Raw genomic sequence first — 16,100 nt, 5'->3', positions numbered from 1 at the left:
AGGGAGTTGAGATTCAAAATTAGGATACAGTTCAATCCCACGGCCCACTCTGATGGCATGGGATGGTACTCTGCTTTTCTTGCAGCTGCTCCTCCTATATTTTTCTCATAGTCACAGGGCCATTTCAGATGAAAGATTTCACAGCAAGATGAGCTGTGCTTATCAGACATATAAGGAAGCCAAAAACAATCATTCTTTTTGAAGGAAAAGTAATACAAAATGCATAAGTCCACTTTCATCCTACAGACACTTATGCATAATTATCCAAATGACTAGAGTGAGGAATCCTTTAGTTCAGACTTTCTGACATGCCAGGAATCTATTCAATTCCAGGGATGCAGGAATAGTTATGACTGCCTAAGTTACTTGTCATAATTTGATAAAGTTTAAAAAGCTAACCTACCTTGTTCAGATTTATTTTCTTTATCATGAGAATTATGCTTCCTACTATCCAACTGAACGCCAAATGCACTCCCCAGGGATGTTGATGTTTTGGGATAAGAAACTTCCATCACATTGACATGGCAGTTGGTAGGGCAGAAGTCACTGCTGTGCAGAGGGGAGATTCTAGATTTGGCCTGTTTAAAGGTGGGCCAGGCTCTATTCTTTAGTACACGAGAAAACTGTAAATGAAAGAAGAAAGAGAAAGCAGTTAAACATGCTGTGATAATCAAACATTTCACTCCTGTTATCCACAGCAAAGTCAAAAGAAAATTACATCATGTCAACTGGAATGGGTGAAATAAATTATAAGTTGTTAGAAATTAAGCCATTACTTTAAAACCTACACATTCTTAGAAAAGCAAAGCCACAGAGGCAGCAAATGCAATGAATGCCTTTGAAACTCTGACTGCAAGGTAAGCGGTAAAAGAAATGAATTTAAGTGATCAATACCACTTAGTAGGACTCAAATCCACAGGCCCCTAGCAGCTGAGAGTCAGAGAGAGAAATCGAATCAGCGTCCTAGGACACCAAGATAGGAACACAATATTTAAAGCGAGGCAAGCTGGAAGAATAGGGTAGCTGTCAGGTCAAGGGTAGAAGAAGATTGTTCCAAACACTATGAGAAAGCTGACCCAGACCTGAGTCTGTGAACAGGCTAGACAGCAAAGCTCTGTGGTGGTACCCCTGAGGCAGAACAGACTGTACCTTCCATGGTTTCTACTAATCCCTGCTGAGCCTTGGGTCAGGATCAGCCTGAAGACTGGTGTGGACTCTGCTTCTATGCCATTGAGAATAAAGCGATGCTCAAGGAATTTACACAGCTTCCTCAGATAGCCACTTAACAACTTAAAACTTTGCAATTCATCCATGGTCTAGACGTGCCATGGTTTACATGTGTGCTGTCATTCAGTCCACTCTGAATCTTTGTGACTATATGAACTATAGTCCACCAGGCTTTTCTGTCTATAGGATTCTCCAGGCAAGAATACTGGAGTGGGTTGCCATGCCTTCCTCCAGGGGATCTTCCCAACCCAGGAATAGAACCCACATTGGCAGGTTCAATTGGCTTATGTCTCCTACATCGACAGGCAGGTTCTTCACCACTAGCACCACCGGGGAAGCCCGCCATGGTCTACACGGCCACCTACAGTCTGATCCATACCCGGGTTGTCTCTCTCAAGCTCTCTTCCCTTTGCTCCTCTGGCTTGCACTCAGTTCCTCTCCCACACTGTCTACTCTCTGGAGATCCTGGTACAAACTGTTCAATGTCACTAGAATATTCTTCCTTCATTTCCAAACTTCCTCCTATGTACTTTCGAGTTCTGTGAAATTAAGAGACGTTCCTTGAGTGCCAGTCGAAGTTCAGTTTTTCTGGTGTTGGGTGTTAGGTTACAGCACTCTGTCACTCCCCCTTATAGTTATGAATAACTTTCTTATTTCCCTCTCCCTGAGCAGATGTGAACTGCACGAGGCTGATGCTGACATCTGTCTTCTGTACCACAAACAAAGCATCTCACAGAGATAGGTTATAGTTTCAGAAGCAAAGGACCGAGAGCCACCAGCTCCCTATGTTTCAGTTGCGTGTGTGTGCTTAGTCACTCAGTCGTCTCTGACTCTTTGTGACCCCACGGACAGTAGCCCATCAGGCTGCTCTGTCCATGGGGATTCTCCAGGCAAGAATGCTGAAATGGGTTGCCATTTCCTCCTCCAAAGGATCTTCCCAACCCAGGGATCAAATCCAGGTCAAACCCATTGCAGGCAGGTTCTTCACCACCTAGGCCACAGGGTATGTCATCCCCAAAACTGAAGGGCTTCCGAGGTGGTGCTAGCGGTAAAGAACACACCTGTCAATGCAGGAGACATAAGAAACAAGGGTTCAATCCCTGGGTCAGGAAGATCTTCTGGAGGAGGAAATGGACTTAGCAACTTTTCTAGGTTAAATTCAAGAATAAAGATGTGACATCAAAAATCACATCTTATAAGCTCACTATTAGAATATGATCTATCTTATGTATATATTAAACTACGCTTTCAAATCATATGTCAGAAGCTACGAAGCTTAGCAAAGTGCTAGCACATAGTAGAACTCTGAATGGAACTGGACTAAAATGCAGGAATCTATTAACAAATTATTAACATATTTGATAATGATATGAAAGTGAAAGTGGAGAGTGAAAAAGTTGGCTTAAAGCTCAGCATTCAGAAAACGAAGATCATGGCATCCGGTCCCATCACTTCATGGGAAATAGATGGGGAAACAGTGGAAACAGTGTCAGACTTTATTTTTCTGGGCTCCAAAATCACTGCAGATGGTGACTGCAGCCATGAAATTAAAAGACGCTTACTCCTTGGAAGGAAAGTTATGCCCAACCTAGATAGCATATTGAAAAGCAGAGACATTACTTTGCCAACAAAGGTCCGTCTAGTCAAGGCTATGGTTTTTCCTGTGGTCATGTATGGATGTGAGAGTTGGACTGTGAAGAAGGCTGAGCACCAAAGAATTGATGCTTTTGAACTGTGGTGTTGGAGAAGACTCTTGAGAGGCTCTTGGACTGCAAGGGGATCCAACCCGTCCATTCTGAAGGAGATCAGCCCTGGCATTTCTTTGGAAGGAATGATGCTAAAGCTGAAACTCCAGTACTTTGGCCACCTCATGCAAAGAGTTGACTCATTGGAAAAGACTCTGATGCTGGGAGGGATTGGGGGCAGGAGGAGAAGGGGACGACAGAGGATGAGATGGCTGGATGGCATCACTGATTCAATGGACGTGAGTCTGAGTGAACTCCGGGAGTTTGTGATGGACAGGGAGGCGTGGCATGCTGTGATTCATGGGGTCGCAAAGAGTCAGACACGACTGAGCGACTGAACTGAACTGAACTGATATAGTCAAAAATGGGACTTCCCTGGTAACTCAGCTGGTGAAGAATCCCCCCACAATGCAGGAGTCCCTGGTTCAATTCCTGGGTCGGGAAGGTCCCCTGGAGAATGGATAGGCTACCTACTCCAGTATTCTTGAGCTTCCCTGGTGGCTCAGATGGTAAAGAATCCGTCTGCAATGCAGGAGACCTGGGTTCAATCCCTTGGTTGGGAAGAACCCCTGGAAGAGGTCAAGGCAACCCACTCCAGTCTTCTTGACTGGAGAATTCCATGGACAGAGGAGCCTGGGTACAGTCCATGGGGTCACAAAGAGTTGGACATGACTGAGCGACTAAGGACAGCACAGTATAGTGAAAATAGTCTAAACACTGAAAGACAGAAAGGCATTTAGAGAATTCTTGATCTGTTTTTAAAAATATTTATTTATTTATTTGGCTGTGCTGGGTCTGTTAGCTGCAGCATGTGGAATCTTTAGTTGAGGCATGCAGTACCTATTATTATTTTTTTTTTTTAAGTTGTGGCACACGAACTCTAAGTTGTGGCAGGTGGGTTCTAGTTCCCTGACCAGGGATTGAACCTGGGCCCCCTGTATTGGGAGCATGGAGTTTCAGCTACTGGACTACCAAGGAAGTCCTAAGAATTAATCAATCTATTAATCTCTGAAGGCTTTGCTGGTGGCTCAGACGGTAAAGTGTCTGCCTGCAGTGTGGGAGACCTGGGTTCAATCCCTGGGTTGGGAAGATCCCCTGGAGAAGGAAATGGCAACCCACTCCTGTACTCTTGCCTGGAAAATTCCATGGACTGAGAGGCTCCTCAGAGCCTGGTAGGCTGCAGTCCATGGGGTCACTAGGAGTTGGACACGACTGAGCGACTTCACTTTCACTTTTCACTTTCATGCATTGGAGGAGGAAATGGCAACCCACTCCAGTGTTCTTGCCTAGAGAATCCCAGGGACTGCGGGGCCTGGTGGGCTGCCGTCTATGGGGTCACACAGAGTCGAACACGACTGAAGCGACTTAGCAGCAGCAGCAGCAGGGCTTCTACGACAAGCCTTCTCTAAGGAGAGATAAGAAAGCCTTCCTCAGCAATCAGTGCAAAGAAATAGAGGAAAACAACAGAATGGGAAAGACTAGAGATCTCTTCAGGAAAAATTAGAGATATCAAGGGAACATTTCATGCAAAGATGGGCTTGATAAAGGACAGAAATGGTATGGACCTAACAGAAGCAGAAGATATTAAGAAGACGTGGTAAGAATACACAGAAGAACTGTACAAAAAAGATCTTCATGACCAAGATCATCACGATGGTATGATCACTCACCTAGAGCCAGACATCCTGAAATGCGAAGTCAAGTGGGTCTTAGAAAGCATCATACGAACAAAGCTAGTGGAGGTGATGGAATTCCAGTTGAGCTATTTCAAATCCTAAAAAATGATGCTGTGAAAGTGCTGCACTCAATATGCCAGCAAATTTGGGAAACTCAGCAGTGGCCACAGGACTGGAAAAGGTCAGTTTACATTCCAATCCCAAAGAAAGGCAATGCCAAAGAATGCTCAAAATACTGCACAATTACATTCATCTCACATGCTAGTAAAGTAATGCTCAAAATTCTCCAAGCCAGGCTTCAGCAACACATGAACTGTGAACTTCCAGATGTTCAAGCTGGTTTTAGAAAAGGCAGAGGAACCAGAGATCAAATTGCCAACATCTGATGGATCATGGAAAAAGCAAGAGAGTTCCAGAAAAACAGCTATTTCTGCTTTATTGACTATGCCAAAACCTTTGATTGTGTGGATCACAATAAACTGTGGAAAATTCTGAAAGAGATGGGAATACCAGAACACTTGACCTGCCTCTTGAGAAACCTATATGCAGGTCAGGAAGCAACAGTTAGAACTGGACATGGAACAACAGACTGATTCCAAATAGGAAAAGGAGTACGTGAAGGCTGTATATTGTCACCCTGCTTATTTAACTTATATGCAGAGTACATCATGAGAAATGCTGGGCTGGAAGAAGCACAAGCTGGAATCAAGATTGCCAGGAGAAATATCAATAACCTCAGATATGCAGATGACACCACCCTTATGGCAGAAGGTGAAGAGGAACTAAAGGGCCTCTTGATGAAAGTGAAAGAGGAGAGTGAAAAAGTTGGCTTAAAGCTCAGCATTCAGAAAACGAAGATCATGGCATCTGGTCCCATCACTTCATGGGAAATAGATGGGGAAACAGTGGAAACAGTGTCAGACTTTATTTTTGGGGGCTTCAAAATCACTGCAGATGGTGACTACAGCCATGAAATTAAAAGACACTTACTCCTTGGAAGGAAAGTTATGACCAACCTAGATAGCATATTGAAAAGCAGAGACATTACCTTGCAAACAAAGGTCTGTCTAGTCAAGGCTATGGTTTTTCCAGTGGTCATGTATAGATGTGAGAGTTGGACTATAAAATAAACTGAGCACCGAAGAATTGATGCTTTTGAACTGTGGTGTTGGAGAAGACACTTGAGAGTCCCTTGGACTGCAAGAAGATCCAACCAGTCCATCCTTAAGGAGATCAGTCTTGAGTGTTCATTGGAAGGACTGATGTTGAAGCTGAAACTCCAATACTTTGGTCACCTGGTGCGAAGAGCTGACTCATTAGAAAAGACCCTGATGCTGGGAAAGATTGAGTGCAGGAGGAGAAGGGGACAAGAAAGGATGAGATGGTCAGATAGTATCACCGACTCAATGGACATGAGTTTGAGTGGACTCTGGGAGTTGGTGATGGACAGGGAGGCCTGGCGTGCAGCAGTTCATGGGGTCGCACAGAGTCAGACATGACTGAGCGACTGAACTGAACTGAATGATTCTAAGTAGATTTATGGTCAAGAAGTGATGAAGAAGGGATTGCTTTTAAAGCACTGAAGTCCTAGTTCCTAAATGAAAAATAAAAATAAATGAGAGAGTACTCCATAGGACTGATACCTAGTTGGCTGCCTGCCAAATATGTGACACAAAGTCAATTCTTAATCTCCCTGAGGAAAAAAGCAGGATGATAAGAGTATTCGGTACACATGGCTACTTCGAGGCTCAAATAGCAATAATGTACATACAAGAGCTTTCAAACTTTAACAACATTCTTTTTATCATTTGAAATCACTGCCCAGTAGCCTGTCCACTTCTGCTTTAAAAGGTTCCCAAGCACCCAGTTACTCCTGAGGAAATGGGAGATGCTTCTCATATGCCAGGATGTTTTTGAGAATCACCCACTTTGGGGGGAAACCCCTATACTTTCTGCTTCTGATCCCCTATAACATACACCCCTCATCAATTCAGTTAACTCACTAAGTTGCATCAGACTCTTTGTGACCCATGGATTGTAGCCCACCAGGCTGCTCTGTCCATGGAATTTCCCAGGCAAGAATACTAGAAGAGTGGGTTGCCATTTCCTTCTCCAGGGGATCTTCCTGACCTTTGGATCAGGAAGGCCTCCTGCACTGCAGGCAGATTCTTTACTAACAGAGCCACCAGGGAAGCCCATCTTTACCATCTGAGCCAGCAGGAAAGCCCCATATACACCTCTCATTTTGTCTCAAACCAGGCTGTTAGAAACCAAAAATAACACCTTCTTTAATTGTTTATGTCATAAACAATTCAGCACATAGCTTGAACTGATCTTTTCTCTCCATCCCCAAGGCTTCTTCGAGTCCAAATCACCATCAATATGGACATCTTACAAACAAATCTGATGATTATGTCACTTTGAAACATCACTGGAAAAATCAGATTTTGTCAGGTTTCCTTTTTAATTGCATCCAACTCAAATCCTCCTTTCTGGCCCAGGCAGTCTGTCAACTCTTCCTCAATAAGATCAGTCTCATTTCTAAGTCTTTGCCTTTGCTTATGATATCTCTCTTTACTTGAGAATGAAGTAAAGAGAGATATCAAATCAATCTGACACATCTTTCCAACTGACAGCAGCTAGCATCTGCTGACTACTCAATCCAAGAGGATTTCTCCTCCTCTGAAACGCTATTGCCCTTGCAGTTCCCTGGTGGCTCCACAATAAAGCATCTGCCTGCAATGCAGGAGAGACAGGAGACAGGGGTTCTATCCCTGGGTCAGGAAGATGCCCTGGAGGACAAAATGGCAACCCACTCCAGTATTCTTGCCAGGAAAATTCCATGGACAGAGGAGCCTCATGGGCTACGTCCATGGGGTCGAAAAGAGTGGGACACAACTAAGCAATTGAGCATGTACTCATTTGCAGTCAGAACCATGCTGTTTAGCACAGTAACAACTGCTGCTAAGTCGCTTCAGTCGTATCCGACTCTGTGCGACCCCATAGACGGCAGCCCACCAGGCTCTCCGTCCCTGGGATTCTCCAGGCAAGAACACTGGAGTGGGTTGCCATTTCCTTCTCCAATGCATGAAAGTGAAAAGTGAAAGTGAAGTCGCTCAGTCGTGTCTGACTCCTAGGGACTCCATGGACTGCAGCCTACCAGGCCCCTCTGTCCATGGGATTTTCCAGGCAAGAGTACTGGAGTGAGTTGCCATTGCCTTGGTAAACAAACAATAAGTTTTAGAATAAAAGGGAACAAGGTTCAAATTCCACTGCTGTTCCCAGCTGCATGCCTTTGGGCAAGTTAGCGGACCACTCTGAACTTGAGTCACTTCATCAAAGAAATGTGTCTCATAACACTGTGTTGGTAAGATTACACAACACAGGCAAACTGTAAAATATGGTTTGTTGTTTAGTTGCTAAGTCGTGTCTGACTCTTTTGGAACTCCATGGACTATAGTCCGCCAGGCTCCGCTGTCCATGGGATTTTCCAGGCAAGAATACTGGAGTGGGTTGCCATTTCCTTCTCTAGGGGATCTTCCCAACCCAGGGATCGAACCCGTGTCTCCTGCGTCTTCTGCATTGGCAGGTAGATTCTTTACCACTGACCCACCCAGGAAATCCAAAATATGGTACACAATGCCTGATATCAACTGTTATAAAGTGCAGTGCTCTCCATAACTGCAGGAAGAGCAGGGTGGTGAGTGCCAGCATATTCAATCATTATGGCAACACCTCCAAGGAAGCTAATGAGTATTATTATTGCTTCATGTATTTTGACCTTTCTTCTCAAGTGGACAGTAAGCGGGAGAGGGAAGTCTTCTTCAAATAACTGACTTAAGGTCCCATTGCCTACACAAAGGGTACACATTTAGTAAGTAATTTTCTAGTCTTCCTGTTCCATATTGCAACAAACTTGCTTTTGTGGACTTCAGTTTTTTGACCTCTGATATTTCATTAAGGAATGCATTAAACATATCTGCCACATAAAATGGATGTCTGCTTCTTTTGCAGGGCTATGTTTAAGGGCACTGCCCTGACATTCCTGTTGTTGCCTCTGAAACTCCGGGTGAGAGATTTCATTTAGAACTCCATCCAAGGAAAGTTCTGCCTCTCTTAAGAAATTATGTATATACTACAGAGATGCTGATAGATATGTGACAGTGTTCCTTTTTAATTTTAGCCATCAGGAAGCTGAAGGCCAAACATAATATGCCACTTGAGTAGGTAGAGTCTTAGGACCTACTTACCTATAGCCCTTTATTCTCTGATAATCTAGATCATCTCTCTCTGTCTCTCTTTTTTTTTTTCCAATGAATATCATCTTTTAAAAAAAATTTTTTTTTTGAAATAAAAAATTTTTATACCATCTCTTCTAATAATTTTTTTAAGATTATCTTTTTTGATGTGGACCACTTTTAAAGTCTTTATTGAATTTGCTACAGCGTTGCATCTGTTTTATGGGAAGATTTTTGTTATTTGTCTTTTTGTTCCTGAGACATGTGGGACCTTAGATCCCCAATCAAGGATCAAACTCGCACCCCCTGCATTGGACGGTGAAGTCTTAACCACCGGACCACCAGGGAAGTCCCTCTAACATAGCTTTATCTCTAAATTTACCTGTTCATTTTCCTTCGATATTCATTCTCTCCTTCTTTCTCTGAGAAATAAAGTTCCTTAAGCTTTAGTTTGGCACATGCGTGCTAAGTCACTTCAGTCATGTCTGACTCTTTGCGATCCTATGGACTGTAGCCTGTCAGGCTCCTCTGTCCCATGGGATTCTGCAGGCAAGAATGCTGGAAGTGGGTTGCCATGAACTCCTCCAGGGGATCCTTCTGATCCAGGGATCGAACCCGAGTCTTCTGTATCGCTGAGCCACCGAGGAAGCCCTTACTTTGGCACATGGATGCCCAGTTTGAGACTACATGTCCCAGCCTCCTTTGCACTAAAATCTGCTGCTGCTGCTGCTAAGTCGCTTCAGTCATGTCCGACTCTGTGCGACCCCATAGATGGCAGCCCATCAGGCTCCACCGTCCCTGGGATTCTCCAGGCAAGAACACTGGAGTGGGTTGCCATTTCCTTCTCCAATGCATGAAAGTAAAAAGTGAAAGTGAAGTCACTCAGTCCTGTCCGACTCTAACAAGATGTAAATAGGGATGGTGTGTACAACTTCTGGGTCCTGCCCTCAAAAGGAAGCAATTCACTCTCTGCTTTCTCTTTCCCCGTTTAAGGGGAATTCATTTATACGTGATGGTGGTGAGCCAACTTTGGCTTTGTGGAAGAGGGCAATATCCTAGAGGAGAAAACAAAAATATAGGAGGATCCGCAGAAGATCATCAAGCCCCAGCACACTGGACCCCTATCCGTTGGGCTTTCACAAGAGTGAGAAATAAACTTTCTGCTTTAAGTCTGTGTTGTCTTGGCCCTTCTTAAAGCAGCTGAATCAATACCCTATGTAATGTGCCCTCATCCTAATGTTTTGCTTTTACTTAGATAGTTTACCTTCCCCTATGTATATTTCTTTAAGCTACTTCTACTGCTTTTGTTGTTTGAATGAATGGAGAGAAAATAGGAAGAAATTGAAAACGAGGTAGAAAAACGAGACACAGAACCGTGACAAGTTTGATAACCAGAATCTGCCTGAACCCTACCATACTTTATACAGATCTATCTCTGAAGTAGAATGACTCTCTTTTCAAAATGTGTTCAAAAGGGAACTACTAATTTGCATTTGTTTAGAGCTTTTAAATTTAACTTCAAAGAACTGTCACATCTCAAAGGGACAGGAGAAGTAAAAAGAAAATCTTCTGTTCTTCGGCTTCCGCAAGGCTTATTCGTGGAATCGTTCTCAAACTCAAAGGGGTCAACAGCAGTCATGGAAAGAGGGTGAACAGATATGACAGTTATACAGTGATCTTGAATATCACTTTTTCTTCATAAAATTATGACATCTATATATATTCAACTTAACAAGCCAAACAGTATGCTGCTAAGTCGCTTCAGTCGTGTCCGACTCTGTGCGACCCCACAGACGGCAGCCCACCAGGCTCCCCTGTCCCTGGGATTCTCCAGGCAAGAACACTGGAGTGGGTTGCCATTTCCTTCTCCAATGCATGAAAGTGAAAAGTGAAAGTGAAGGCGCTCAGTCGTACCCGACCCTCAGCGACCCCATGGACTGCAGCCTTCCAGGCTCCTCCATCCAGCCAAACAGTATAGGAAGGCCTTAAAGAAAAACACAGCGAGTCCTCTTTTCTTTCTCCTACCTGAGGTAACCAAGATTGAAATTCCTTGGGTATTCTTTCATGCATTTGCCTATTTTTAAATGGATGTATCTGGACACAAAAGGGCTTATCTTTTATTTACCATATCAAGCATAGTCAGTTAAGTCATATTCACATACACTGGGATAGATAATATTTCCTAGTATGACCATCAAATTTTAAGCAACTAGTCTCTCTCTCACTCTTTTTTTTTTTTTTTTTTTAGCTTAAAGAACAGAGATGTATTCAGTCACACTTCCGCAGGCAAGAACTTCAAGATCAAGGGAAAAGTGAAAGAGAAGTTGCTCAGTCATGTCGGACTCTTTGTGACCCCATGGACTGTATAAGCCTACCAGGCTCCTCTGTCCACGGGATTTTCCAGGCAATAGTACTGGAGTGTATTGCCATTTCCTTCTCCAGGGGATCTTCCCCACCCAGGGATCGAACTCAGGTCTCCCACATTGTAGAAAGACGCTTTACCATCTGAGCCACCAGGGAATTTGGCTAATTCACTTTCTGGTGAGGAGACTCTTCCTTTTAGGTCATTCATTGGCTATTAAACTCCCCCACACACATGTGCAAACAAAATATCCATGCAACCAGCCTCACTTTGAAGAAAATAATTTAATTAGCTATCTTCCCATTGATACGAATAGAAAAAAAATTAAAATATATTAAAAGATATGTTTTGGAGATGCATTTTTATTTACTCTGTCTATAAAATATATTGTCAAATTCGCTAAATGTTCTCTGTCTCCTCTGTCTTCACCAGAGTCTATGCCACCACCATCACTCACCTGGACACACCTCTCTAGATTGCAAGATTGCACCTTGCAATCTATTCCTACAGGGAAGCCAGCTCTTTTTTTTTGGATGTGATGTAGACTATCTTTATTAAGTCTGTTACAATATTGTTTCTGCTTTATGTTTTGGTTTTTGGGTGACGAGGCATGTGGGGTCTCAGCTCCCTGACCAGGGATTGGATCCACACCCCTGCACTGGCAGGCAAAGTGTTGACTACTGCACCGCCACAGAAGTTCCCAGCATGACCTTTTAAAACCTACGTTAAATGAAGCCACCATTATATCTAAAAACTTCCAACTTCTCCTTGATGTAAGAAGAAAACCCAAAGTCCTGAAAGGTACAGAGTTTCACAGCATCTCATGCTGGTCCCTGCTGAAGTCTCCACCCTTAGGACTAATCTCTTTCCACCTGACACCCTGGCCTTCTTTCTGCTTTGAGGCCTAACGGACTGATGCTGAAGCTCCAATACTTTGGCCACCTGATGCCAACGGCTGACTCATTGGAAAAACCTTTAATTCTGGGAAAGACTGAAGGCAGAATGAGAAGAGGGCAACAGAGGATGAAATGGTTGGGTGGCGTCACCGATTCAATGGACATGAACATAGGTGGATCTCGAGAGATGGTGAGGGACAGGGAGGCCTGGTATGCTGCAGTCCGTGGGGTCATGAAGAGCTGGACACGACTTGGCAACTGAACACCACCACCAGCTGTTCTGTCTACCTGGAGGCTTCTTCCTCCCTTTTGGAGAAAGAGCTCTACTTGTCGTTTAAATACAAGCTTTCCTAAGGATGCTTTCTCTAGTACCCAGTTCAGAGTTCCCACACTGGTACTTCCCACCATGGTTGTCCTCATAATTCTCGTCAATAGTTTATTTTCCCCTTTGTAGACATGTTGTTGCTGTCTCCCCCACTCAAATGGAAACATCATGAGGGAAGAATCTTTGCTGCCATATTCCTGGAACCAAGAACAGCTTCACACATAAAAGGTGCTCAATTAATACGCTCAATTAATGAAGGAAACAGCCTGTGTTCCAAATACTTTCTGATTGAGGACCCTGTTCCCTCTATTGAGAGAACAGGGAAAGAACAACTACTGTATCATTTTAAAATGTGACTTCAGGATTAGGTGGTTTGGATTAACATCCCAACTCTATACTTGCCAGTAAGAAATTTAATTCTTTGCATGAATGCAGGCATGCATGCTCAGTTGTGTCTGACTTTGTGAAACCACAGCCCGTAGCCCGCCAAGCTCCTCTGTCCATGGAATTTTCAGGCAAGAATCCTGGAGTGGGTTGCCATTTCCTCCTCCAGGGGATCTTCCCAACCCAGGGATTGAACTCACATCTCCTGCTTCTCTTGCACTGGCTGGTGGATTCTTTACCACTGTGCCACCTGGGAATCCCAATTTAATTGTCTAGGTCTCGGTTATTATATTGGAAAACATGAAATAATGACTTAGCTTGCAAAGATCAAATGAGGTAAAGGATATAAAGGCATTTGAAAAACTCTAAAATGCTTTATAAATCTTATCATTATTTCAATAAACTGGCACATAAATAAGGAATAAAACATCAAACACTGAATTAAATTTGACATTACAATAATAATTTAAATAATAATCACGTGTGAAATACACAGAGCCTTTACTTTACCTTTTTATAACTGGATATTCTCTGACATATGCGCTCAATTTTTTCACTACAAATGGCACTGAATTTACTTTGAAGGTCAGTAGGTATCACTTCATTCAGAGAGCTAAGGCTGGTGCAGTTTTGTACGAAATGATCATCGCTTTTAGCCAGGGCTTCAAGAATCTGTAGACACACACACACACACACATAAAACAGAAGAAGAAAATAAAAGCTTCAAAATCAGCCAAATAAAATGTTCACAATTCCACAACATAGGGTGTTTTTTCCCCGATTGCTTCTTTTAGCTGCCTGGGATTTCTGTGTTCAATAAACCCTGGCAGCGAAGTGATGGACTTGTGTGTCTGGCATCTCCCGTTTTCCCTTCTGCTGGCTACAAAAGGCTGCCTGAGGGAGGTGAGGGGACTTCAAAGACGCCCTGCTGAATAAATCGGTACACTCTGATGTGGGAACACACTGCCCATATTTTAGTCAGAGTTATTCAGAACATTTTTTTTTTCCTCCACTTGGTAGTGGAACAACAAAAACTAAGGAAAACCATATCCTTTCTTGCTACAGAGCCTGATACAGAGAGTGCGTTTATCATAAACAAATGTTCAAAGAAGGATGGAATAAATGAGACTTTCTCTTGCCAAAGTTAAAAAACAACATTGCTTCCAGTGTCTGAACTCTGTCTGATGAAAGCAGCAGATAAAACCATTCATGTGATGTGCTCAATTAGTAAATCTTTTGGCTATCTGAATTGATTATAAGGCAGCATGTGTGTGTGTACATCATGAATCACTGAGAATTTCCAATGAACAGAGAATTAATTATGTGTATTATTATATATGGGCTTCCCAGGTGGTACTAGTGGTAAAGAACCCGCCTGCCAATGCAGGAGACATAATAGATGCAGGCTCAATCCCTGGGTTGGAAATATCCCCTGGAGGAGGGCATGGCAACCCACTCCAGTATTCTTGCCTGGAGAATTCCACGGACAGAGGAGCCTGGTGGGCTATGGTCCACAGGGTCACAAAGAGTTGGACACGACTGAAGCAACTGAGCACGAACATTATGTATATGTAGCATTTATGATTGTTCAAAGATCACAATGACTGATTGCAACTTTGCATCAGATTTTTATAATATAGTGTGAGATAGACAATGTATTAGATGTTTATTTGAGCTCCCTCACCACTTCCATTTCCCTGTCTTGCACAATATGGAGTGTGAGTTTTTGGTTTAATAACTAGTCTAGAAATCAGAGCTCACTTTATCATTAGCAGTGTGGTCTTGGTTAAATTTCTTAATTTCTTTGACTTTCTTCATGTGTAAAATAGAAATATATACAGTATTAAGTTGTATAGTTGTCATATATAAAATAAACCATGTAATTTTGTAAATTTCAAAGAGTTAGAAAATGAGATTAATTACAATAAACTGGTCTCAAAGTCTTCTATAGATCTTCTCAGTAGTGTAATTTATTCTCAGTAGTGTAATTTATTAATAGTTGGGAATGGGTTGAATTTTGAAACTATAGATTCTTTATCAATAGATACATATAGTGGTACAATGTCATCATAATGATGGGATAATTTTAAGAAGCTGACTTCATATTGTAAAGCAATTACCCTCCAATTAAATTTAAAAAAACAAATGAAAAAAGAAATTGACTTTCAGAATATAAAAGAAAACCATAAAATAATTATTTTTGAAATAGTGCATTTGGATTTTTCTATTATTTTCTTCCACTAAAATTTTAAAAATACCTGCTATTATTACTAGATCTGTCTCAACTATACATATTTGAAACACGAACTGAAATGAAGAAATAAAGGTGGTGAAGACACATGTTTCTTGTTGTACCTGAATCCTCCCAGGGTGATGTAAAAGTAGACGGAACACAAACATTCTGACCTGCGGAGGGTGCAATAGGAGTCTGACCAATTTACTTTGTGGAAGGATCGCAGAAAGCAAACAGGGTGACCTACTTACCATGTGTTTTATCCATTTGGATGAAGATCCTCTTCCTCCCTCCCTGTCTTGCTTTAAGGACTAAGGACAAGACTCTTCACAACTAAGAATTATATACACATCTGAAGATCTATTCATAAACTAGTCTTTAAGCTTCGAGAAACTATATGAAATAAACATGAGCCTTACAGAATTTGAATGCATTTTACGACTTCAAATATTCTTCAGAGGATTATGTACATTTAGGAAAGCACCATCTGTCATGAAAACCATCTGAAACGTTTTCACGATACTGAATTCACAGACGTAGCAAACTTACTAAATGCAGAGAACCTTTGCCAAACCAACTAATACTCGCTTGGGCAAGCAGCCCATCTAACATAACACTGTGCTCCAAAAGAGGTCAATTAAAAAAAAAAGACTATACACAGTTGAGTAATGGGGGAAAAAAGAACAAGAAAGAGAACTTGAATGAGCGGACAGCTGAAGCATTCACAGCTATTTCATTTTTTAAAGTGGGGGTGGCTGAGGACTTGAGTTGTTTTACTGACATCATAATATCTTTCTCTGATAGGATCACTCGTACCTTGGCAGTGAGGCTGAAGAAGCCTTTGGGCTCGATCATCTTCTCCACCACGTTGCACTTGATCCCAGCGGTGCTGTCATACTCATACACAACACCATACTCCAGGTGGACATTGTCCACCGTCAAACTCACGTGCTCCTTCTTCCCGTCGATGATCGCCATGGTGTTGAACTTGTCAATTACCTCTGGAAAAAAGAC

General features: G+C 42.5%; 1 protein-coding gene across 1 annotated transcript in view; it reads right to left on the bottom strand.

The window, feature by feature from the left end:
• Positions 1–16,100, bottom strand: part of PREX2 (phosphatidylinositol-3,4,5-trisphosphate dependent Rac exchange factor 2) — a 293,528-nt gene that overhangs the window by 123,188 nt on the left and 154,240 nt on the right. The window contains 3 exon segments of the mRNA NM_001192526.2: positions 404–623; positions 13,364–13,525; positions 15,903–16,087. Coding sequence (NP_001179455.1) covers positions 404–623; positions 13,364–13,525; positions 15,903–16,087 — 567 coding nt within the window.

Source organism: Bos taurus, chromosome 14 (assembly GCF_002263795.3).
Source record: "Bos taurus isolate L1 Dominette 01449 registration number 42190680 breed Hereford chromosome 14, ARS-UCD2.0, whole genome shotgun sequence".
Lineage (NCBI taxonomy): Eukaryota > Metazoa > Chordata > Mammalia > Artiodactyla > Bovidae > Bos > Bos taurus.
Note: the sequence above shows the minus strand (reverse complement) of the source record. Positions and strands in the feature narration are given on the sequence as shown.